Genomic DNA, 25,405 nt, shown 5'->3' with positions numbered 1-25,405 from the left:
ATAGGGTGGCCTGTACTACAGAGTACATTGTCTATCTTTTGCATTGCCCGTGTGGCAGTTTCTATGTTGGGAAGACCCAGGATGACCTCAGAACAAGAATGGCTAACCACCGGTCGGCTATTTGAAGTGCCATCAATAAGGGAGAGTCTGACCAACCGGTGGCTAGACATTTTTTGAGCAAAAAACATGGGGTCTCTGATCTTAGGTATATAATTATAGACCATGTACCAGTACCATTGAGGGGAGGTGACAGGGCCAAGAGCCTACTGCAGAAAGAGTCCCAGTGGATCTTTATTTTCGATACTATGTATCCAAAGGGACTCAAAGTAGTTCTGGATTACCAGTGTTTTCTGTAGTGGTTACTTGTTGCCTGTGTCCTAAAAAGGAGTTATGCTGGGGCTTCTTTCCTCCTGGTTTGTGTGGTCTATTATTGTATATAATTATATGGTACTCTATTAACATTTGTTTACTTTTTAAAAAAATTCAATTGTTTGAGTATCGTCTGTATTTTGAATACTTACTTTATGATTTAACCTCTAGACTAGTTTTTGGAACAAGGATTAGTTATCCAGGCTGATTGTAAATGTCATATTAATTTAATATGGTTGTACATAACATCAATTTATTGTACATAAAATTTGCTCAGCCTGACTCATAGCTGTTCTGACCAATCATAATGAGTTAATATGCTAGGCTCTGTATCCAAGTTAAGGTTAAGATTGCATTAGTATAACTCTGTTTATCTAAAGAGTAGGTTTAATAGCTAGTTGCCACAAAAGAGTACCTAATAAACAGACTAGCATGCAGATTATTCATTAAGAATCAATAGGAGAGTGTAGCAACTCTGTTGCTAAGCTAATATGAGTACATAGTAACAGATTTTTAACGTTGGTTCTCACTTGTCTGCTTTTTTAGCATTTTTGTCCTTGCTGGGGCTCCGTATTGCCGTCGGCGCATGCGCAGTTGTGCTCATCGGACGCTCAGGAGCCCGACAGTGTAATTGCACGGTGGAGGTCTATGGCTATATATTGGTGAGTTGTTTTGTTTCTATTTTATTGGTCTGAGGACAGGGGAGACCTCGAAAACGTTTACCACAAAATAAAAAATTAATGACTGATTGCTCACTGGATGATAAGCAGAATTCCTGCTTCTTTATTTGTGGACAATGACATTCCTCACTCACAAAAATGCTTATTTTCTCAAAATATTTGGGAAATGTTGTAGATAATTTGCTTGCTTGACCTATAGTTTGTGGCACTTGTTTTACTAAGGAATTATTAACTTGAAGTTTAGATAATTTGTTTCTTAAAAAAAAAAAATTGCTCCCTGGCTAATAAAGACAACTGGTGGTCAAGAAAACACTTCCACAAACATGAAAATGAAAGGTGGTTTTATTCAGAAGAAAAAAAAAAATCCAACTATATTAAAATAAAAAAAACACATTTTTGACACAGAAAAAAAAACATTTCTTTAAAGGGACATAATACTCAAATGCTAAATCACTTGAAAGTGATGTATCATAACTGTAAAAAGCGGACATGAAAATATCACCTGAATATCTCTATGTAAAAAATTAAGATCTTTTACCTCAAAATGTATTCAGCTCACCATAGTAAGTGCTGTGACACAGTTATAATTCAGCTGCAGGTTAAAAAGAAACAACAAAATAGCCAATGAGCAGTGCTGAGGTCATGCATTGCTTTGCTGTGATCGTGTGAGATTTCATAGTAAACTTCTTTAAACTGAATAGGAAAATAACATGATTGTGCCTGCATATGCCAGATTCACACTCCCTTGCAAGTCCCGGGACTAGCATCCTGATTGGAAGCTTAAAGTCTCTTTACAGTGGGGTGTGAATACCTAGGGAATTTGTTTTCCTTTTTCCACACAGAGATGTTCAGGTGATATTTTCTAGTCCGCTTTTTACAGCTATGCTGCATCACTTTCAAGTGCTTCAACATTTGGATATCATGTCCTTTAATGGGACATTGAAGTCAAAAACAAAGAGTGCAATTTTAAAAGACTTTTCAATGTACTTCTGTTATCAAAGTTACTTTATTGTCTTGGTATCATTTGTTGAAAAGCATACCTAGATAACTAACACATAAGAGCATTTACTTTTTGCACTTTGATGTCACTTTTATGTTATACTTATTTTACCATTCATTTAAATGGACTGGAAATAAACATTTACACAGTAAATATCCTGGACATGATCAACTGAAATGGGTGTGGATGAGTTCCTGTCTCATGCGAAATGCTTCGGATTCTACAGGCTCCACATGTCCAGAGTTCTCTTCAGGCTCAAACCCTGCTGTTCCAGGCACACTCCAGATATCCAAGCCGTGCTGCAGAGCAATGTTGTGAAGGATACAGCATGCCAGAACAATCTGGGCAGATTTTTCGGGGGAGTATTGTAAGGTAGCCTTAGATCCATCTAAGCAGCGGAAGCGGAGACGTAGGGCTCGCAAAGTGCGTTCCATTATGCTGTGAGTGGCGCTGTGGGCCATGTTGTAGCGATACTCAGAGGGGCTATCTGGAATCTGCATGGGTGTCATCAACCAGGGACAGAGGAGAAAAGAATTACCCGCTGAAAGAGAATATACAAATATAATCACCAAAATGCTCTGAAAAATATAGTAACTGTTTTGCAGAAGCAGTAGAACATAGTTAGTCCTTCAATATCAGAAAACCGTCAAGGCATTAAAGGGATATGAAAGACATTTTTTCTTTCATGATTTAGATAGAGCATGCAATTTTAAGCAACTTTCTAATTTACTCCTATTATCAAAAGGGTTTCTGGGCCTTAAAGGGACATTCCAGCCAAAATTGGAATCCACATGGATGCATTTCAGTTTTGAATAAAAGCATTTTTGCAATATTTATGTATTAGCAAAAATGCTTCTACTAAAAGCTATAGCTGTTTTAAAAGTGTATTTAAGTATGCACCGTGCGTCAGGATTTTAAACGCAGAACTTGCTCAGCCTAAGGTGCTTGTACCATCTGGTAATGACTAATTATCAGCCAGATTACGAGTTCAGCGTTATGAGTAAAAAAGCATTGTTATGGCCCATAACAATGCTTTTTCCCTGCCGCTGCTATTACAAGTCTTGTCAGAATAGCTGTACCGCACACTTTTTTGGCCGTCACGCAACGTCAGTACCACACTTTTAAAAAAGTCATTTTTCAATGGGACTTCCATGGCGCCGGTATTATGAGTTTGCCTGGGAGGCCAAAACGTGAGCGGTACAGCCTAAAATGACAAGATCTATACCGCCAACTAAAGTCAGTAGTTATAAGTTTTACGCTACAAAGCTGTACCATAAAACTCATAACTAAAGTGTTACAAAGTACACTAACACCCATAAACTACCTATTAACCCCTAAACCTAGGTCCTCCCGCATCGCAAACACTAAAATAAAATTATTAACCCCTAATCTGCCATTCCGGACATCGCTGCCACTTAAAAAATGCATTAACCCCTATTCCACCGCTCCTCAACATCGCCAACACTATAATAAAATTATTAACCCCTAACCCCGCCTCCTTCCCGTATCAAAAACACTATTTAAATATAATTAACCCCTAATCTGCCGTCCGCTCACTCCGCCGCTATAATATTATTATTATTATACTTTATTTATGAAGCGCCATCATATTCCTCAGCGCTGTCCATGGATACAGTTCTTTAACTAAAACAAAAATATAAAACTTCTAAGAGAAAGGACAGAATTTACAAACACATACAGGAGGAATCGAGGGCCCTATTCCATGTGAATTTACAATCTAGAAGGTTGAGAAACAGGAGGTGAGGACTGCAAGATTGAGAAAGATGTTAATGCAGAGTTAGATGAGGGAAATGTGGTTAGGTAAGAGAAATATTATTGAGTTGGGTGGTAGGCTTCTCTGAACAGAAAAGTCTTCAGAGAGCATTTAAAGGGAGAAAGATTAGGGCAAAGCCTGACAGCACGAGGGAGAGTGTTCCAGAGGGTAGGTGCTGCACGACAGAAGTCTTGCAGTCTAGCATGAGAGGAGGTGATAGTCGCAGATGCAAGGAGCAGGTCATTGTTGGATCTTAGTGGGCGGGCTGGAGTATACTTGTTGATTAGAGAGGATAGGTAGCGGGGAGCGGTGTTGGTGAGCGCTTTGTATGCAAGGGTGAGAATTTTGAATTTTATTCTGCTTTGTATGGGGAGCCAATGAAGGGACTTGCAGAGAGGTGCAGCAGATACAGAGCGACGGGAAAGGTGGATCAGCCTGGCAGAGGCATTTAGGATGGATTGAAGGGGGAGAGGCGGGAAAGAGAAAGGCCAGTAAGTAGATTATTGCAGTAGTCAATAACAAGGGAGTGGATTATTTGCTTTGTGGTGTTAGCGCACAGAAAAGGTTGAATCTCGGAAATGTTGCGTAGATGGTTGTGGCAGGATGTAGATTGTATATGGGGGGGCGAAGAATAGATTTGAGTCAAGTGTAACTCCGAGGTAGCGGATTTGGGGCGATGGGGAAATGGTGGTGCCGTCAACAGGGATAGAGAAGTCACAAGTCGGCGTAGAGCTTGAGGGGGGATTAGAAGGAGATCAGTCTTGGACATATTAATCTTTAGGTGGTGAGAGGCCATCCAGGAAGAAATACCAGATAAGCAGTCGCTGACATGAGAAAGGACAGAGGGAGAGAGAGCAGGGGTGGAGAGGTAGATCTAGGTGTCATCAGCATAGAGGTGATATTTGAAGCCATAACTGTTGATAAGTTTACCCAGTGAAGAAGTATAAATGGAGAAGAGTAGAGGACCCAGAACAGATCTTTGAGGTAATCCAACACAGAGGCATTGGAGAGGAGGAGTCGCCGGCAAATGACACAGAAAAAAGACCTGTGAGAAAGATAAGAGTGAATCCAGGAAAGAGCAGTGTCACAGAGGCCAAAAGAGCTAAGGGTCTGTAGGAGTAAGGGGTGGTCAACAGTGTCGAAGGCAGCTGAGAGGTCAAGTAAGATGAGTATGGAGTAGTGGCCAATATTTTTAGCAGAGAGAAGATCGTTAGTAACCTTGGTAAGGGCAGTCTCAGTTGAGTGTTTGGGGCGGAATCCGGATTGCAGGGGGTAAAGCAAGGAGTTGGCGGACAGTAAGTGGGTTAGGCGATTGTAAACTAGTTTTTCAAGGAGTTTTGATGTTAGTGGAAGCAGTGATATGGGGCGGTAGCTTTCAGGAGAATTAGGGTCAAGGTAAGGTTTTGTGAGTATGGGAGTGACATTTGCGTGTTTGAAAGAAGATGCAAATGAGCCGGTAGAAAGAGATAGGTTGAAGATGTGGGTAAGAGCAGGAGTGAGGGTGGAAGATAGGGAGGGTATTAGATGGGAAGGGATAGGGTCGAGTGGGCAGGTAGTGAGGCGTGAGGAAGATAGTAAGGAGGAAACTTCATTCTCAGTGGCTGGATGGAAAATGCAGAGGGTGGCAGAGGGAGTAACTGGGCCTGTTGATGGAATATTGCAGGTTGGTGTTGGGATGTTGCTCCGGATAGAACGTGTTTTGTTTAAAAAGTAGTCTGCCAGGTCTTGAGCACTAAAGACAGATGAGGGGGGTGGAGCAGGAGGGTAGAGGAGAGAGTTAAAGGTGGAGAAGAGTCGTTTAGGGTTTGAGGAAAGAGTAGATATAAGAGAAGAGAAGTATATGAACAAAGAATACACTTATAGTGTATGAAGTCAGGTTCAGAGTGAGTTTTCCTCCAGACATGCTCAGCAGTACAGGACCATTTTTGCAAATAGCGTGTTTGCCGAGAGTGCCAGGGCTGCAACTGACAGCGTGATGTTTTGCGCAGCTGGGGAGGGGCAACTGTGTCTAAGAGAGAGTTTTGTTATAGTGGGTTGTTGCGAGAGTGTCTGTGTCTAGGAGAGAGTTTTGTTATAGTGGGTTGTTGCGAGATCAGACAGGTTATAGTGGAAGTGTGAGGGAGGAGGTCTTGAATAATTTTTGAAAATTGGAGCGGATCCACAGCATGTAGATTTCTACAGGTGCGGGGGCTGGATGGAGGAGTGGGTTTAGCTGTTGCATTAATATTATAGGTAACCAGGTGATGGGTCTGAAATGGGAAAAGGGCGACAGGTGAGGTCAGATATAGAACAGAGGTAGGAAAATCCCAGGTCGATGGAGTATCCATCACGGTGGGTAGGGAATAGGGTGGATTGTGAGAGACCGAAGGAGGATGTGAGTGAAAGAAGTTTAGAGGCAGCAGGGGCAGACAGGTTGTCAATGGGAATGTTGAAGTCCCCAAGAATTAGGGTTGGTATATTTGTAGAGAGAAAGTGAGGAAGCCAGGCGGCAAAGTTGTCAAGGAAATGGGACGTAGGTCCAGGAGGGTATTAGATGACTGCCACTTTGAGGGAAAGGGGGGGAGAACAGGCTAATACAGTGGACTTCAAAGGAAGAGAAGGAGAGAGATGGGATTGGAGGTAGGTACTGATAAGTGCAGGAGGGGGAGAGCAGGATCCCAACACCTCCACCACGTTTCTCACCTGGCCTAGGGGTATGGCTAAAGTGAAGACCACCATGTGTGAGAGCAGCAGTGGAAACGGTGTCGGAAGGAGATAGCCAGGTTTCAGTAATTGCTAAAAGGGTGAAAGCATTTGAAATAAACAGTTCATGAATGGTTGTAAGTTTGTTGCAGAGTGAGAGTTCCATAGTCCGCAAGTGAAAGGATTGTGTGCGTATGGGATGCATTTGATGGAAATGAGGTTATGTGTGTTGCTTTTATTAAATTTACTAAAAGGAGTGCGTGATTGGGTAATGGTGGGAATGAGGGTGGGCCCAGGATTTGGAGAGATGTCACCTGATGCTAATAGCAGCAAGATGGAAAGTAAGAGTAGGCAAGAATGAGATTTATAGCAGTGGGGTGCAGTTTAGTGACATAGATTTTAAAATAGAAAGTAGTTCATGAGAGCTAAATTAAGGAGAGGAATGGAATGGAGAGAGGTGCCTATATAAACTGCCTGTGGAGAAGGGTAAGGTATGAGCATGTGAGCATGCCCGTGGAATAGGCATGAGGCTGTTAAAAGGAAAAGCAGTTCTGAAAACATAGCACAATTTTAAGTGCAAAATTTTTGTTTTAAAGTGAAAATATTTAGCTTGCCTCAAATCTTGTTCAATTCTTGACTAATTCTTAACACTGCCACTTAAAGATGTCACTTAGAGATGGCAGCTTAGAGTTGGTGTTCTCTGCAAATGCTAAACCCAGCAAATGCTATCCCTAAAGCTGATCTTAAAATTTATATAATAAACCTATTAACCCCTAAACCCTAACCCTAATACCCCCTAACTTAAATATAATTAAAATAAATATAAATAAAACCTACTATTATTACCAAAATAATTCATATTTAAAACTAAATACAAACTTACCTGTAAAATAAACCCTTAGGCCTAGATTTAGAGTTTGGCGGTAGCCGTGAAAACCAGCGTTAGAGGCTCCTAACGCTGGTTTTAGGCTACCGCCGGTATTTGGAGTCACTCAAAATAGGGTCTAACGCTCACTTTTCAGCTGCGACTTTTCCATACCGCAGATCCCCTTACGTCAATTGCGTATCCTATCTTTTCAATGGGATCTTCCTAACTCCGGTATTTAGAGTCGTTTCTGAAGTGAGCGTTAGAGCTCTAACGACAAAACTCCAGCCGCAGAAAAAAAGCAGGAGTTAAGAGCTTTCTGGGCTAACGCCGGTTCATAAAGCTCTTAACTACTGTGCCCTAAAGTACACTAACACCCATAAACTACCTATGTACCCCTAAACCGAGGTCCCCCCACATCGCCGCAACTCGATTAAATTTTTTTAACCCCTAATCTGCCGACCGCCACCTACGTTATACTTATGTACCCCTAATCTGCTGCCCCTAACCCCGCCGACCCCTGTATTATATTTATTAACCCCTAACCTGCCCCCCACAACGTCGCCGCCAGCTACTTACAATAATTAACCCCTAATCTGCCGACCGCAAAGCGCCGCCACCTACGTTATCCTTATGTACCCCTAATCTGCTGCCCCTAACACCGCCGACCCCTATATTATATTTATTAACCCCTAATCTGCCCCCCTCAACGTCGCCAACACCTGCCTACACTTATTAACCCCTAATCTGCCGAGCGGACCTGAGCGCTACTATAATAAAGTTATTAACCCCTAATCCGCCTCACTAACCCTATCATAAATAGTATTAACCCCTAATCTGCCCTCCCTAACATCGCCGACACCTAACTTCAATTATTAACCCCTAATCTGACGACCGGAGCTCACCGCTACTATAATAAATGGATTAACCCCTAAAGCTAAGTCTAACCCTAACACTAACACCCCCCTAACTTAAATATAATTTAAATCTAACGAAATTAATTAACTCTTATTAAATAAATTATTCCTATTTAAAGCTAAATACTTACCTGTAAAATACATCCTAATATAGCTACAATATAAATTATAATTACATTGTAGCTATTTTAGGATTAATATTTATTTTACAGGCAACTTTGTAATTATTTTAACCAGGTACAATAGCTATTACATAGTTAAGAACTATTTAATAGTTACCTAGTTAAAATAATAACAAAATTACCTGTAAAATAAATCCTAACCTAAGTTATAATTAAACCTAACACTACCCTATCAATAAATTAATTAAATAAAATACCTACAATTACCTACAATAAAACCTAACACTACACTATCAATAAATAAATTAAATACAATTCCTACAAATAACTACAATTACATAAACTAACTAAAGTACAAAAAATAAAAAAGAACTAAGTTACAAAAAATAAAAAAATATTTACAAACATAAGAAAAATATTACAACAATTTTAAACTAATTACACCTACTCTAAGCCCCCTAATAAAATAACAAAGACCCCCAAAATAAAAAAATGCCCTACCCTATTCTAAATTAATAGAGTTAAAAGCTCTTTTACCTTACCAGCCCTGAACAGGGCCCTTTGCGGGGCATGCCCCAAGAAAATCAGCTCTTTTGCCTGTAAAAAAAAACATACAATACCCCCCCCCCAACATTACAACCCACCACCCACATACCCCTAATCTAACCCAAACCCCCCTTAAATAAACCTAACACTAAGCCCCTGAAGATCTTCCTACCTTGTCTTCACCTCACCAGGTATCACCGATCCGTCCTGGCATCCGGTGCTGAAGAGGTCCAGAAGAGGCTCCAAAGTCTTCCTCCTATCAAGTTCAATCCGATTGGCTGATCCAATCAGCCAATCAGATTGAGCTCGCATTCTATTGGCTGTTCCGATCAGCCAATAGAATGCGAGCTCAATCTGATTGGCTGATTGGATCAGCCAATCGGATTGAACTTGATTCTGATTGGCTGATTCCATCAGCCAATCAGAATATTCCTACCTTAATTCCGATTGGCTGATAGAATCCTATCAGCCAATCGGAATTCGAGGGACGCCATCTTGGATGACGTCCCTTAAAGGAACCGTCATTCGTCGGGAGACGCAGAAAGAAGAGGATGGATCCGCGTCGGCTGCTTCAACATGGACCCGCTCCGCACCGGATGGAAGAAGATCGAAGATGCCGCTTGGATGAAGATGTTTGCCGGTCCGGATGTCCTCTTCTTGCCGGATAGGAGGAAGACTTTGGAGCCTCTTCTGGACCTCTTCAGCACCGGATGCCAGGACGGATCGGTGATACCTGGTGAGGTGAAGACAAGGTAGGAAGATCTTCAGGGGCTTAGTGTTAGGTTTATTTAAGGGGGGTTTGGGTTAGATTAGGGGTATGTGGGTGGTGGGTTGTAATGTTGGGGGGGGGGGTATTGTATGGTTTTTTTTACAGGCAAAAGAGCTGATTTTCTTGGGGCATGCCCCGCAAAGGGCCCTGTTCAGGGCTGGTAAGGTAAAAGAGCTTTTAACTCTATTAATTTAGAATAGGGTAGGGCATTTTTTTATTTTGGGGGTCTTTGTTATTTTATTAGGGGGCTTAGAGTAGGTGTAATTAGTTTAAAATTGTTGTAATATTTTTCTTATGTTTGTAAATATTTTTTTATTTTTTGTAACTTAGTTCTTTTTTATTTTTTGTACTTTAGTTAGTTTATGTAATTGTAGTTATTTGTAGGAATTGTATTTAATTTATTTATTGATAGTGTAGTGTTAGGTTTTATTGTAGGTAATTGTAGGTATTTTATTTAATTAATTTATTGATAGGGTAGTGTTAGGTTTAATTATAACTTAGGTTAGGATTTATTTTACAGGTAATTTTGTAATTATTTTAACTATTTTAGCTATTAAATAGTTCTTAACTATTTAATAGCTATTGTACCTGGTTAAAATAAATACAAAGTTACCTGTAAAATAAATATTAATCCTAAAATAGCTATAATATAATTATAATTTATATTGTAGCTATATTAGGATTTAGTTAACAGGTAAGTATTTAGCTTTAAATAGGAATAATTTATTTAATAAGAGTTAATTAATTTCGTTAGATGTAAATTATATTTAAGTTAGGGGGGGTGTTAGTGTTAGGGTTAGATTTAGCTTTAGGGGTTAATCCATTTATTATAGTAGCGGTGAGCTCCGGTCGTCAGATTAGGGGTTAATAATTGAAGTTAGGTGTCGGCGATGTTAGGGAGGGCAGATTAGGGGTTAATACTATTTATGATAGGGTTAGTGAGGCGGATTAGGGGTTAATACATTTATTATATAGCGCTCAGGTCCGCTCGGCAGATTAGGGGTTAATAAGTGTAGGTAGGTGTCGGCGACGTTGAGGGGGGCAGATTAGGGGTTAATAAATATAATCTAGGGGTCGGCGGTGTTAGGGGCAGCAGATTAGGGGTACATAAGGATAACGTAGGTGGCGGCGCTTTGCGGTCGGCAGATTAGGGGTTAATTATTGTAAGTAGCTGGCGGCGACGTTGTGGGGGGCAGGTTAGGGGTTAATAAATATAATACAGGGGTCGGCGGTGTTAGGGGCAGCAGATTAGGGGTACATAGGGATAACGTAGGTTGCGGCGGTTTACGGAGCGGCAGATTAGGGGTTAATAATATAATGCAGGGGGCGGCAGATTAGGGGTTAATAAGTGTAAGGTTAGGGGTGTTTAGACTCGGGGTACATGTTAGGGTGTTAGGTGCAGACGTAGGAAGTGTTTCCCCATAGGAAACAATGGGGCTGCGTTAGGAGCTGAACGCGGCTTTTTTGCAGGTGTTAGGTTTTTTTTCAGCTCAAACAGCCCCATTGTTTCCTATGGGAGAATCGTGCACGAGCACGTTTTTGAGGCTGGCCGCGTCCGTAAGCAACTCTGGTATCGAGAGTTGCATTTGCGGTAAAAATGCTCTACGCTCCTTTTTTGGAGCCTAACGCAGGATTTTTTTGGACTCTCGATACCAGAGTTAATTTTATGGTGCGGCCAGAAAAAAGCCTGCGTAGCGTTAACAACCCATCTACCGCCAAACTCCAAATCTAGGCCTAAGCTAGCTACAATATAACTAATAGTTACATTGTAATTAGCTTAGGTTTTATTTTTATCTCACAGCTAAGTTTGTATTTATTTTAACTAGGTAGACTAGTTAGTAAATAGTTATTAAATATTTAATAACTACCTAGTTAAAATAAATACAAATTTACCTGTAAAATAAAACCTAACCTGAGTTACACTAACACCTAACATTACAATAAATTAAATTAACAAAATACAATTATCTAAATTACAAAAAAAATAAACACTAAATTGCACAAAATAAAAAGAAATTATCAAAAATAAACACGAATTACTCCTAATCTAATAGCCCTATCAAAATAAAAAAGCCCCCCCAAATAAAAAAAAACCCTAGCCTACACTAAACTGCCAATGGCCCTTAAAAGGGCCTTTTGCGGGGCATTGCCCCAAAGAAATCAGCTCTTTACCCTGTAAAAAAAGAAATGCAAACAACCCCCCGATAGTAAAACCCGCCACCCACACAACCAAACCCCCCAAATAAAACCCTATCTAAATAAAACCCACCCAATAAATCCTTAAAAAAAAAAACTAACACTAACCCCTGACAATCCACTTACAGTTTTTGAAGACCGGACATCCATCCTCGTCCAGGCGGCAGAAGTCCTCATCGAAGCCGGCAGAAGTCTTCATCCAAGTGGGCAGAAGTCCCCCTCAGCTGGCAGAAGTCTTCATCCAAGCGGGCAGAAGTCCCCCTCAAAGCCGCCAGAAGTCTTTCATCCAAGCAGGCAGAAGTCTTCATCCAAACGGCATCTTCTGTCTTAATCCATCCGGAGCAGAGAGGGACCATCTTCAAGACATCCGGCACAGAGCATCCTCTTCTTACGATGGTTGCTGAAGAATGAAATTTCCCTTTAAATGGCGTCATCCAATATTGCGTCCCTTACATTCCGATTGGCTGATAGAATTCAGCCAATAGGAATTAAGGGGGGGGGGATCTTATTGGCTATTGCAATCAACCAATAGGATTGAGCTTTCATCCTATTGGCTGATCCAATCAGCCAATAGAATGCAAGCTCAATCCTATTGGCTGTTTGCAACAGTCAATAGGATTTCCCCCCCTTAATTCCTTTTGACTGATAGAATTCTATCAATCAATCGGAATGTAAGGGACGCCATCTTGGATGACGTCATTTAAAGGGAAACTTAATTCTTTAGCAACCATCGTAAGAAGAAGATGCTCCGCGCCATATTTCTTAAAGATGGACCCACCCTGCGTCCAATGAATGAAGATAGAAGATGCCGTCTGGATGAAGACTTCTGTGGGCTTCGAGGAGGACTTCTGCTGCTTGGATGAGGATGGATGTCCGGTCTTCAAAAACTGTAAGTGCATCGTCGGGGGTTAGTGTTAGGTTTTTTTTTTAAGGGTTTATTGGGTGGGTTTTATTTTTAGCTTAGGGTTTTGGGCAATGTAAAAGAGCTAAATTCCCTTTTAAGGGCAATGCTCATCTAAATGCCATTTTCAGGGCAATGGGGAGCTTAGGTTTAGTAAGATAGGGTTTTATTTGGGGGGGTTTGGTTGTGTGGGTGGTGGGTTTTACTGTTGGGGGGTTGTTTGTATTTTTTTTTACAGGTAAAAGAGCTGATTTATTTGGGGCAATGCCCCGCAAAAGGCCCTTTTAAGGGCCATTGGCAGTTTAGTGTAGGCTAGGGTTTTTTTTTTATTTTGGGAGGGCTTTTTTATTTTGATAGGGCTATTAGATTAGGAGTAATTCGTTTTTATTTTTGATCATTTCTTTTTTTATTTTGTGTAATTTAGTATTTATTTTTTTTGTAATTTAGATAATTGTATTTTGTTAATTTAATTTATTTAATTTTATTGTAATGTTAGGTGTTAGTATAACTCAGGTTTGGTTTTATTTTACAGGTAAATTTGTATTTATTTTAACTAGGTAGTTAGTAAATAGTTAATAACTATTTACTAACTAGTCTACCTAGTTAAAATAAATACAAACTTACCTGTAAAATAAAAATAACACCTAAGCTAACTACAATGTAACTATTAGTTATATTGTAGCTATCTTAGGGTTTATTTTACAGGTAAGTATTTTTAAATAGGAATTATTTAGTTATTAATAGTAAGTTTTATTTAGAATTATTTTAAATTATGTTAAAGTTAGGGGGTGTTAGGGTTACGTTAGGGGTTAATATATTTATTTAGTGTTAGTGATGTGGGAGGCCAGAGGTTTAGGGGTTAATAACTTTAGTATAGTGGCGGCGACATTGGGGGTGGCAGATTAGGGGTTAATAATTGTAGGTAGGTGGCGGCGACATTGGAGCGGCAGATTAGGGGTTAATAAGTGTAGGTAGGTGGCGGCGACATTGGAGCGGCAGATTAGGGGTTAATAAGTGTAGGTAGGTGGGGGCGGCAGATTAGGGGTTAAAAAGTGTAGGTTGGGATGGCAGATTAGGGGTTAATAAGTGTAGGTAGGTGGCGGCAACATTGGGGGTGGCAGATTAGGAGTTAATAAGTGTAATGTAGGTGTCGGAGATGTCAGGGGCAGCAGAATAGGGGTAATGTAGGTGTCGGCGATGTCAGGTGCAGCAGATTAGGGGTGTTTAGACTCAGGGTTTATGTTAGGGTGTTAGGTTTAAACATACATTTTTTCCCTATAGACATCAATGGGGCTGCGTTACGGAGCTTTATGCTCCGTGATTGCAGGTGTTAGGCTTTTTTTTTACCCCGCTCTCCCCATTGATGTCTATGGGGAAATTGTGCACGAGCACATCAAAACACCGCTTGTATTTGGGTGAGGTATGGAGCTCAACGCAACCATATCGCCCGCACAAGCCAGGTTTTTGCAAACCTGTAATAGCAGTGCTATGAATGGTGAGCGGTGAAAATAACGTACAAGTTATTAGCAAGCCAGCCATAACACAAAACTCGTAATCTGACTGTATGTTAATTACTGACATGAAACAAGCCCCACTGGTGCTCTGAGTAGCTGCAGTATGTAAAATACTGGTGCCCTGAGAATATCTAGGTATTCTTCACATGCACAGAAAATTATTAACACTAAAATAGTGATATAACTTTTACTAGAAGCATATTTGTCATTACATGTATATTGCAAATATGTTTCTATTGAAAGATGCAACTCATCTATGTGCATTTCAATTTTGACTGGAATGTCCCTTTAAAACAAGGGGTCTTTGATCACCTGTTATAGGTGCCTAGAGACCCCCAACCTGCAAAAACTGTGTTTTTATTCACTGTAATGTTTAAAAAGTGCTTAAACTTTTTGCCCTAAAACCACACACCATTTAAAAGAACAAGGGGCATATTTATCAAGCGCCGTATGGTGCTTGATGCACTATGTTTCTGGCGAGCCTGAAGGCTCGCCGGAAACACAAGTTATGAAGCAGCGGTCTAAAGACCGCTGCTCCATAACCTGTCCGCCTGCTCTGAAGCGGCGGACAGACATCGACAGAAATCAACCCGTTCGAATACGATTGGGTTGATTGACACCCCCTGCTAGCGGCCGAAATGCAGGTGCAATGATAAATGCAGACAGTGTATGCTGTCGGAATTTATAGATGTGCAGCAGACATGATCCGCAATATCGGATCATGTCCTCTCGCACAATGATAATTCGGCCCCCATGTCTTAGGAAGTGATGGTAAATCCTAGCGCTTGTAAAAAGGCTTGAATTTACCATCACTAAAAATCCAGGGGAATTTCATTGATGAAACGTGTACAAAATGGTGCTAAACTCACCCTTTCTGTGCCATTGTACAGTAGTAAATTCAACGGCTCCAGCCACCCACAGTACGACGATCTTCTGCCAATGAGGTGCCGCTTGCACCTCTGAACCAATTGCGGTGTGTGCATACAGAAACCTGTCAGTTGACACGCACGTCTATTGGTTCAGAGGTGCAAACGTCACCTCATTGAAGGACATTGTTGCGCCATGTGCGGCCGGAGCCCCTGAATTCATTAATGAAACTCCCCTTGATTTCAGTGCCACATGAGAGATTAATGCACAAAATGAATGGACTGGGAATAGCTGAAAATGTTAGCTCATGGATAAATAACTGGATAAAAGATAGAGAGCAACGAGTAGTAGTGAATGGATCATATTTAGATTGGACAAAGGTAATCAGTGGAGTCCCCCTCGGATCAGTACTGGGCCCTGTTCTTTTTAATATTTTTATTAATGATTGGAGCAAGGATTAAATAGCGACATCTCTATTTTTGCAGATGATTCTAAGTTAAGTAAGGTCATTAGGTCAGAGCAGGATTAACTTTTGTTACAAAAGGATCTACAAAAATTAGAAGTATGGGCAGGTAAATGGAAAATTAGATTTAATACGAGAAAATGCAAGATTCTACATTTTGGAAGTAAAAATTAACAGGCAATGTATTATTTAAATGGGACAAGACTTAGCCAAGCAGAGGAGGAAAGGGATTTGGGAGCAGTAATAGATGATAACAAGCTAAAGATGGGTGCACAAAGCAGGGCAGCGGCTTCAAAGGCTAATAAGATACTAGCATGTATTAAAAGAGGCATGGATTCAAGGGAGGAAAGCATAATTCTGTCACTATATAAATCCCTGGTAAGACCTCACCTTGAGTATGGAATGCAGTTCTGGGGACCAATCGCAAAAAAAAGATATTGCAGAACTAGAAAAAGTTCAGAGAAAGGCCACAAAGCTAATAAGGGGAATGGATAATTTAAGCTATGAGGAGAGGCTAGCCAAACTGGGTCTGTTTTCTCTAGAAAAAAAAAGGCGCTTGAGAGGTGACATGATTACTTTATATAAATATATTCAAGGTCCATATACAGAGATGGCAGAAGCTCTGTTTATTCCAAGGAAATTGTTTGTGATAAGAGGTCACATTTTAACGTTGGAGGAAAGGAGATTTAATCTCCTGCAACGGAAACGTTTTTTCACTGTAAGAGCAATAAAAATTGTGGAACTCATTACCAAAGGAGGTAGTGAATGCCTATACCCTAGATACATTTAAAAATTGTTTGCATACATTTCTGGTTAGAAACAAAATTCATTGATATAATTGCTTGTATTAAATGAGTCACCTTTTAGTGGGATTAATTCAGGCTCAACTGGAGCTTTTTGTAAGTATATTAGATTCGTATAGGTTGAACTCTATGGACTCCAGTCTGTTTTCAACCTCATCGAATATATTACTATGTTTAAAGGGATAGTCTAGTCAAAATTAAACTTTCGTGATTTAGATAGAGCAGCAACTTTCTAATTTATTCCTAGTATCAGTTTCTCCCTCTCTATTTCTATACAGTGGGTTTTGAAAATAATCACCCCCTTGAAAATAATCAAATTTTGTTGCTTTGCAGCCTGAAATACACAGTTTTTGTTTATCCAGTTGTAATTATTCAGTGCAACTTAAAACATCCAAGTGAAAGATAGAACACCAACATGTCAGGTAAAAATAAAGATAATTCAAAAACAGAATCACTGGATTGGAAAAAGGATCACCCCCTACTAAAATTACTTGTAAACTCAATCAGGTTTAGCCAATCACCTTCTCAACGGCACACACAAAGCCATTTGACATTCAACTGTGATCAGCTGTGGGTATATTGATTAGCTCAGCATGAAAAGAGCTTTCCTGGAGCATTTCAGTCCCGGGTAGTGCAACTGAAGCAAACAATCAACTATGGGTGGCAAGGCACTGTCAAAAGATCTCCAGGATAATGTTGTGGACAGGCACAAGTCAGAAGATGGATACAAAAAAATATCAAAGGCTTTATCGATGCCTAGAAGCACAGTGAAGTCTATTATTAAGAAGTGGAAAGTATTTGGTACAACACAGACCCTCTCTGGATCAGGACGTCGCTCCAAACTGGATGAAAAAGCCAGGAAGAAACTGGTCAGAGAGGCTACCAAGAGGTCCACAGCAACTCTGAATCAGTTTTGGGAATTTATGACAAAGAGTGGTCATTGTGTGCATGTGACAACAATATCACAAATGTTTCAGAAATGTGGCTTGTATGGGAGGGTTGCAAGAAAAAAAAGCCACTCCTTTAGAAAGGCCACATGCAGTCACGACTGAGCTTTGCCATAACACACCAAGGAGATTCTGAGGCCACATGGAAAAAGTTGTTGTCAAATGAGACTAAAATTTAATTATTTGGCCTCAACACCAAACAATATGTATGGAGGAAATCCAATACAGCTCGCCATCCAAATAACACCATACCTACAGTAAAGCATGGAGGTGGTAATATCCTGTTATGGGGTTGTTTACCTGCAGCAGGCACTGGAGCACTTGTCAGGATAGAAGGAATAATGGATGGGGCAAAATACCGTCAAATTCTTGAGGAAAATCTGCTGCCCTCTACCAAGAAGTTGTCAATTAGAAGAAGGTTTACCTCCCAACATGACAATTACCCAAAGCACACACAAAAATGACCACACAGTGGTTGAATGAGAAAATTGTGAATATCCTTGCAAGGCCTAGTCAGAGCCCAGAATTAAACCCCATTGAATATCTGTGGCATGACTTGAAGACTGCAGTCCACAAAAGGTCACCATCAAATGTAACGGAACTGAAGCAGTTCTTCAAAGAAAAGAGGGCAAATATTGCACAGTCTAGATGTGCAAAGTTAGCAGAGACATATCCCAACAGACTAAAGGCTGTAATTAAAGCAAAAGGTGGTTCAACAAAATGCTGACACAAGGGGGTGATTCCTTTTCCAACTCAGTGATTACGTTTATGAATTGTCTTTATTTTTGCCTGAAATATTGGTGTTATATCTTTTACTTGGATGTTATAAGTTGCACTGAGTAATTACAACTGGATAAACAAAAGCTGTGTCTGTCTTTATTTCAGGCTGCAAAGCAACAAAATCTGATTATTTTCAAGGGGGGCTGATTCTTTTCAATACCCATATATTAAAAATAAATAGAGTATTGCAGTATGCAATCATACCTTTTTTAGTGGACTAACATAATATTTAAAAGACAAGATTTTAAGATATTTACACCCTTTCCTAAGACTGAAGCAATACTGAGTATTGAGTATTGCTTTAGACTTGAGAAAGGGAGTAAATATCTCGAAAGCTTCTTCACAGAGCCCTGGTCATATATATACATACACAACACAAACACACAAAGTAGTCATCAATCTGCTCAGAACTTGCAATTTATTTTTGCACTTTCATGTCCCTTTAATGAAACACTTAATATGCACAAAACACCATATGTATATTCATTGGAAACTGCCAGAAGTAAAATAATCCCTTAACAGTGTAGTTTCTGACTTACCTAGCAGCCATCCCTGTTTTTGCATGTCTGTCTCAAACAGGGAGCACAAACCAGACTGATGCAGGGCTACATTGTCCTGGATGCTCCCTGGCTGATGAGTCTCTGCCCACAGCAGGAGCCCCTGGGCATCACAAGCCAGTAAGCAGTTTAATGAATGCAGGCCTTTACGGTTTACATAGGACAAGTCCTCTGCATTTGGGGCTTTAATAGTTACATGGGTGCAGTCCACAACTCCAAGCACACCAGGGACCCCTGCCACGTTGTAGAACTCATCTTTCAGTCTTTGAATGGAGCCCTCCTCACGTGGAAAGTGAATAAACTGAGGGGCCCTCTCCACAAGAGCATCTGTGACATTAGTAACACATCGGCTCATTGAGGCTTGGCTGATTCCTATTGTGTCCCCCATGCGAGTCTGGAATGATCCAGAGGTGTAGAATCCAAGAGCGGCCATGATTTGGGTCTCGGGACTTATAGCTCGAGATCTCTGCGTAGGTCGCGTAAGGCTACCACTTAACAGTTCAACAAGGTAATCAATGAACTGGCGTGAAAAGCCATAATTAGTCATCAGGTACTCATCTGTGACATCATCCAGACGAAATCGGTCAAGTGTACGGTGTCCACGACCATAAAGCAACAGATCGCAATCAAGGACAGCTACGGAAATGGCCATTCCAGACTGTAGTTAGCGCAGGTTCCTGAAGTATTCTTAGTAAATTCGCTGAGTAAGTCACTGCTCACCAGAAATAGCTTTAAACTAGATGCAAAACATAATACAGACATTATTAATATTATGCTCAGGAGAGGTGAGATCATCTATTATTTATTAATTCTCTCATGTGTGGAAAACATTTCTCTACTAGTCTGCGTAATAACACTACCACCACCACAATGCTAAACAGCAGAGATATGCAAAGTTTCTTAATTTGCATAATTTGTCTATTCCGCTTTTTGATTATGTCATATCCTTTTCTGAAATTAACATTGTGGTGCAAAGATGACATGTTCTAATTTGTCAGAGCATATAATATTATAACAATGATGACAAGGTCAGCAGCATTTTCTACTAGGGACAAGCAGTTCTCTGTGGCTCCTGAGTGATACTTTAACTATGTGTTTAACCTATTTGTGTAGGGGGGTTAAACACAGAGTTGCAGGGTCGCTATTGCTAAAATTTGTTCTAATAAATAAGAGCATGTAAGTGTTTTCTATAATAGCCCTTTTAACAACCAGTTCCATTTAATTGAACAAATATAAAAGTTATTTAAAGAGGCATGAAAATCTATAGTACACTTGGGTTTTATAGCCCAAGCATAGTGTTGCAAGGAATGTGTGTTAAAGAGACTTTAAATACCTCTTGCTTTTGTGTAAAAATTGTGCTTGTTCCACAGTGTTTAAAGAGCTCAAACAGCAAATTATTTCATTTAAATTTTCGAAGTACATCAAATCAAATAGTGCCAGGAATCAGACTGAGACGAGAAGTGCAAAAATAATCACACCTTTATTAATAACAAAAAAATAATAAAAAGTCCACAAGTTAAATAACAAGCCAGGAGACAAAACCAGAGCTGGTAGTCAGACGAGCTGAGTCAGGAGCCAAAGCGAATAGTCAGACGAGCCGGAATCAGGAACAAGGAAAACAGCAGAGTCAGGAACAAGCCAGGGATCAGGAACCAGGAAGGACGTCAGACAGCCAGGTAATACACAGGAACTCTCACAAACAGGTCTGAGACAACGCAAAGGCAAAGCATACTGAACAGAGGCCCTTTAAATAATAAGTGATGACATCACAATTCTGAGACTGAATCCTGTCTCACACAGATGATGCACACCAGTCTGGCCATAAAAGGAAGTGCAGGAAATGAGCAGCATCCCCCACAATGCACCATAGTCAGCAAGAGAGGTGAGTAAAATGGCTGCCAGCAAACAAAACAGGGAAAAACCCGGACAAATAGCTAGTTAAAACAATTTGTATCATTTAGAGAAGAGAAAGAAAGAGAAAGAAAGAAAGAAAAACCCTTGGTGACAAAATTCACTTTTTACAAGCTTCAGGTCCTCTGCACCAATGCAGTAAACTTGGCCACTCCTAACCGGCTAAAATCCCCTTAGTGTCCGAAAGACCTCAGGTGAACCATACTTGGAACTCATTAGCAGGTTGTGAGTGGCAAAGTTTGCTGCATTGGTACCGAGCACCCGAAAATTTACAGCGGGGAGCGAAACAGACTGAAGGCTGCTATAGTGGAACTCTAATGATCACATTTTCAAGGCCCAAGTTATTTTAGTTTTAGTATGTGCAATAGAGTGTTTGCACTTGTTATATATTATTGAATGTTTCACGTGAGTCTGATGTGCACTGTCTCTTTTTTTCTGTTTATAAATCCTGTTACTATAGGGAATGCATTAAAGTGAAGATAAACTTTGATGAATGAAAGCCCGGTTTTTTAAAATACTATTAAAAACAGGGGCACTTTCATTCATCAAAGTTTAGAAGGCAGCCGTTTTGATTAAAAACTTACCTTTGTTTTTCTCACAGCCAGAGCAGCTTCCCCCACCCGGAGATCCTCTCTTCACACGTCATCAATGACTAATCCAGCTTCCTCCAATCATGGCATAGCCTCAGGCAATGACTACCCTGGGGGGAAGCCTTGATTGGAGGAAGCTGGATTAGTCATTGATGACGTGTGAAGAGAGGATCTCCGGGTGGGGGAAGCTGCTCTGGCTGTGCAAAGAAGAGAGTAAGGTTTTTTTTGTTTTGTTTTTAATGAAATAATTTTTCTTTATTTAAAAATAAGTAAATAAGTACAAAAAAAAAAAAGAAAACAGCGCACAATTGTACGGATAATACATATTGCATAGTTATGAAAAGCATTTAAATTCAGAATTTATCATCTACTAAGTCTTTTATGGGCATAATGTCGATCCAACAATTAATAGGAATATTTCTAACTTATGTTCCTACCTCTATTTCTCTACTCTCCTTTCTTGTTTCCTCATGGAACATTATGTATAGCTCCCACTCCACTATGAATTGATTTTGCCTATCTAGAATTTTTGCTGTTAATTCGGATCTATGATAATGGTATTTTAATTTGCGTAAGACATATGCATAAGACGGAGAGACAGATTTCCAAAACTTGGCTATGCTCAGTCTTGTCACAGTGTATATAATTTCTGCTAATTTGTGTTGGTGTTTGAGGATATCCTTATTTGGAAAATATAAAAGAGCTTGTTCTGGTGTGAGCGTTATTTCCTTAGAAAACAACCTACCTAAAAATGTAGATGTTTCTTCCCATATGCCTCTAATTTTGGGGCAACTCGACCACATATGTAGATATGTGCCCTGTTCCCCACAACCTCTATAACATAGATGGCTCCCTGTCTGATGTTTTGTGGAATCTTACCGGGTAGATGTACCATTTGTAAGCTACTTTCATGAGATTCTCCTTTAGGAAGGCATTCACTGAGAAGGCCATACTTCCAAATAAATTTGTCTCCCATTAGTCCAGTGACCAGGTGTTATTTAGTTCCTCCTCCTTTTTACTGTTGAATATTGAATACAGCTTGAAAATTGAGCTTTTTATAGTTTTTTTAGACAAATACATTTCCTCAAACCTAGTACGGTTGCCGCCCGTCTCTCCCCTCAACACTTCACCCACTCTGGATTTTAACTGTAAATAGTGAAACCATTGATAACCCTCTGTACTGTCAAGCTTTATGTAGTGGTCATAGGGTAAAAGTTTATTATTCTCTAAGGCATCTGCTATTCTGTATAGGCCTTTATTGGCCCACTTGGCTCCCAGAGCCTTCTCTATTGGGGAGTCTATACCCATAAGTGGGGTGAGAGTGGAGTTCTGGCTTAGCACGGGAGATTTTTGGGTCAATTTGTCCCACAGCTGTATTGTATGTTCGATAGCTATAAATACTCCTTTTCTCCGCGGTCTCTTGTTTTTGGGAATCCAAAGGATTCTATCTATTCTGTCTATCCCAATAATCCTAGTCTCTAACCCAACCTATTGTTTATCTCCCTCTCGTTTAGCCCAGTGGAGCATTTCAGCCATACGTGCTGCTTGATAATACGCTATCAAATTAGGGACCCCTATTCCCCCCTCTGCTCTGCGCCTGACCATTAACTGTTTATTTATACATGCTTTTTTACCTTGCCAAATAAAGTGTAATGTCTTTCTGGATTTTGCGTAGTTCCACTAATGGAACTGTTATAGGCAGGGATCTGAACAAGTAAAGGATTTTGTGAAGAACCGACATCTTAGCCGTGATAATTCTGCCATAAAGTGACATTTTTGATCTAGACCATTTGTCCATTAATTGAATAATGTGTTTAAATATCTTAGTATAATTCTCTCTATATAGGTGATAAACCTTGGCAGTCAGATTAATTCCTAGATATCTGAGCATTTTTTTAGGCCATCTAAATGCAAAATTAATTTCCAGTCGTTTTTTTTTTTTTGCTGCGGGAGCCATATTCCTATAGCCTCACATTTTTCTTCATTTACTTTGTACCCTGATAATTGTCCAAATTTGTGGATAGAGGCATATAGAGGTGGAAGTGACAGGAGCAGTTTAGTGAGAGTTAATATGATATCATCCGCAACTAATGATATCTTGTAATCTTGGAGCATTATATATTATAATATCACAACAGACACCATAGGAGTCAATTGGGATTCCAGCGATATCTGGGTTATCCCTAATTCTTTTAGCCAATGGTTCTATACTAAGGACAAATAGGAGAGGGGACAACGGACACCCCTGTTTCGTGCCATTCCTAATTTTTTAATTTTTGGATTGGTATCCCACTAGCCGTATGAATTGATTCTATCAAACACCTTCTCTGCATCCAGGGCAAGAAACAGAGAAGGCATCTCCCTAGTTTGAGTATAATTTAAAAGATCTATAATCTTACGGGTATTATCTGGGGCTTATCTTTGTTTGATAAATCCCACCTGATCTGAATGGATTAAATTTTCCTATAATAGAATTTAGGCTGTTTGCTAATATTTTGGTGAATAATTTAATGTCTTGATTGATAAGTGATATGGGTCTATAATTTTGGCTGTATTGAGGACTTTTGTCAGGTTTAGGGACTATTGCAATACGGGCCAACAACACATCAGACGGTATCTTGTTTCCCTGCATAATTAAGTTGAAAAGTTTAACCAGCTGTGGGACAAGGATCTGTTGGAGATTTTATAAAAGGAACCGGAAAAACCATCTGGACCCGGGGTTTTATTTATCTTAATGGCTTTAATGACTGTGTGGACTTCCTTAGCCATTATCGGTGCATTTAAAGTCTCCTTATCAGTCGTAGTTATCTTTGGAAGTTGAGATGCTTCTAAGAAGCTATCCAGTTCTGTTGTTTTGTCTTGGTTACTTTTAACTGGGTGGAGATTATATAAATCAGTATAGAAGTCCGCAAACAAGTTAGCTATCTTTAATGGGTCGTTAGTTGTTGTGCCATCAGCCTGTTGTATTTGCGGGATTGAAGAGTGTCTAGTTATGTCTTTCAATTTGATCGCAAGCATTTTGTCTGGCTTATTGCCATAGATATAGTATTCCGTGTCCACCAGTTTAAAGGCTTGCAGTGCCTCCTTATCTAATAATTGCTTTAGCTCTTCGTTCTTTTCTCTTAGTGTTTTGATTATGGCTTTCCTTGGATTATGTATGGATTCCCTACGTAGAGCTGAGGTCGTTGTCTTGTCTTTTCTTTCTATTAGATTCAGCAATTAAAATTCCCCTAACAAACACTTTAAGAGCTCCCCAAGAGTAAATTGGGTTTGAAGTAGAGCCCTCATTAAGTGATATAAAACTCTATTATATCTTGTTGTAGTTTCTGTAGGAGGATGGAATCTTTCAGTAAGATAGGGTGGAGAGACCAAGCTCTACTTCTGTTAGGATTGATTAAACCTTTGAGGGTAATTTCCACCATAGAGGTCTGACCATGAACAATTAATGATGTCGGCTGAAACAAGTAGTGGAATCATAATTTGGCTAATTAGGATATAATCTATCCTTGAATAGGTTTTATGGACCAATGAGTAATACGTATAATCTCTAGCATTTTTGTTGATGGACCTCCAGCAATGAATTACATTTTGATCTAGAAGAAAATCATTGAAAATGTTTTGTACTGATCTATGTCAGATAATTTCAGCAGTACCGTCTGTGGACCTATTTTGTTATTGAGCGTTAAGTTGAAATCTCCACCTATGATAGTTTTATATTTTTTCCATTGTGTGAGATGTTTATTCAGTCTCGAAATAAAAGGTCCCTAATTAGTGTTGGGCGCATAAACATTAACTAAAAGTATCTGGACATTTTGGATTTGCCCTCTTACAATGAGAAACCTACCTTCTTTGTCCCTAATCACTTCCTCCTCTTTAAAATGTAGTGAAGTGTGTAAAAGTAGTGAAACCCCACTTTTTTCTTTTTATTTGTTGCATGATACTGAATGGGGAATATTTTATCCCAATATTTAGGTGTAGTTTGGGAGGTAAAGTGTGTCTCCTGTAGCATAACCACATGAGCATTAAGGGCTTTGTATTTCATTATGGCTTTTTTCCTTTTGATATTTGTATTTAGACCTCTGACATTGTGGGAAACTATTTTAATCCCCATATTGTCTTACTAAATCTTGCGTTTTTCTGAAGCGAATAAAA

The 25,405-nt window shown here is 39.8% G+C and overlaps 1 protein-coding gene across 1 annotated transcript in view; it reads right to left on the bottom strand.

Moving 5' to 3' along the window:
• Positions 1 to 1,375: 1,375 nt before the first annotated feature.
• HARBI1 (harbinger transposase derived 1) overlaps positions 1,376 to 25,405 on the bottom strand; it is a 32,763-nt gene continuing 8,733 nt past the window's right edge. The window contains exons 2-3 of the mRNA XM_053696503.1: positions 18,735 to 19,488; positions 1,376 to 2,590 (exon numbers count right to left, since the gene is read on the bottom strand). Coding sequence (XP_053552478.1) covers positions 2,217 to 2,590; positions 18,735 to 19,404 — 1,044 coding nt within the window. The 5' untranslated portion in view covers positions 19,405 to 19,488 and the 3' untranslated portion in view covers positions 1,376 to 2,216. The remainder of the gene's footprint in view (positions 2,591 to 18,734; positions 19,489 to 25,405) is intronic.

This window comes from Bombina bombina, unplaced genomic scaffold (assembly GCF_027579735.1).
Source record: "Bombina bombina isolate aBomBom1 unplaced genomic scaffold, aBomBom1.pri scaffold_368, whole genome shotgun sequence".
In the NCBI taxonomy this organism is placed as follows: domain Eukaryota; kingdom Metazoa; phylum Chordata; class Amphibia; order Anura; family Bombinatoridae; genus Bombina; species Bombina bombina.
This window is presented reverse-complemented; position numbering and strand designations above follow the sequence as displayed.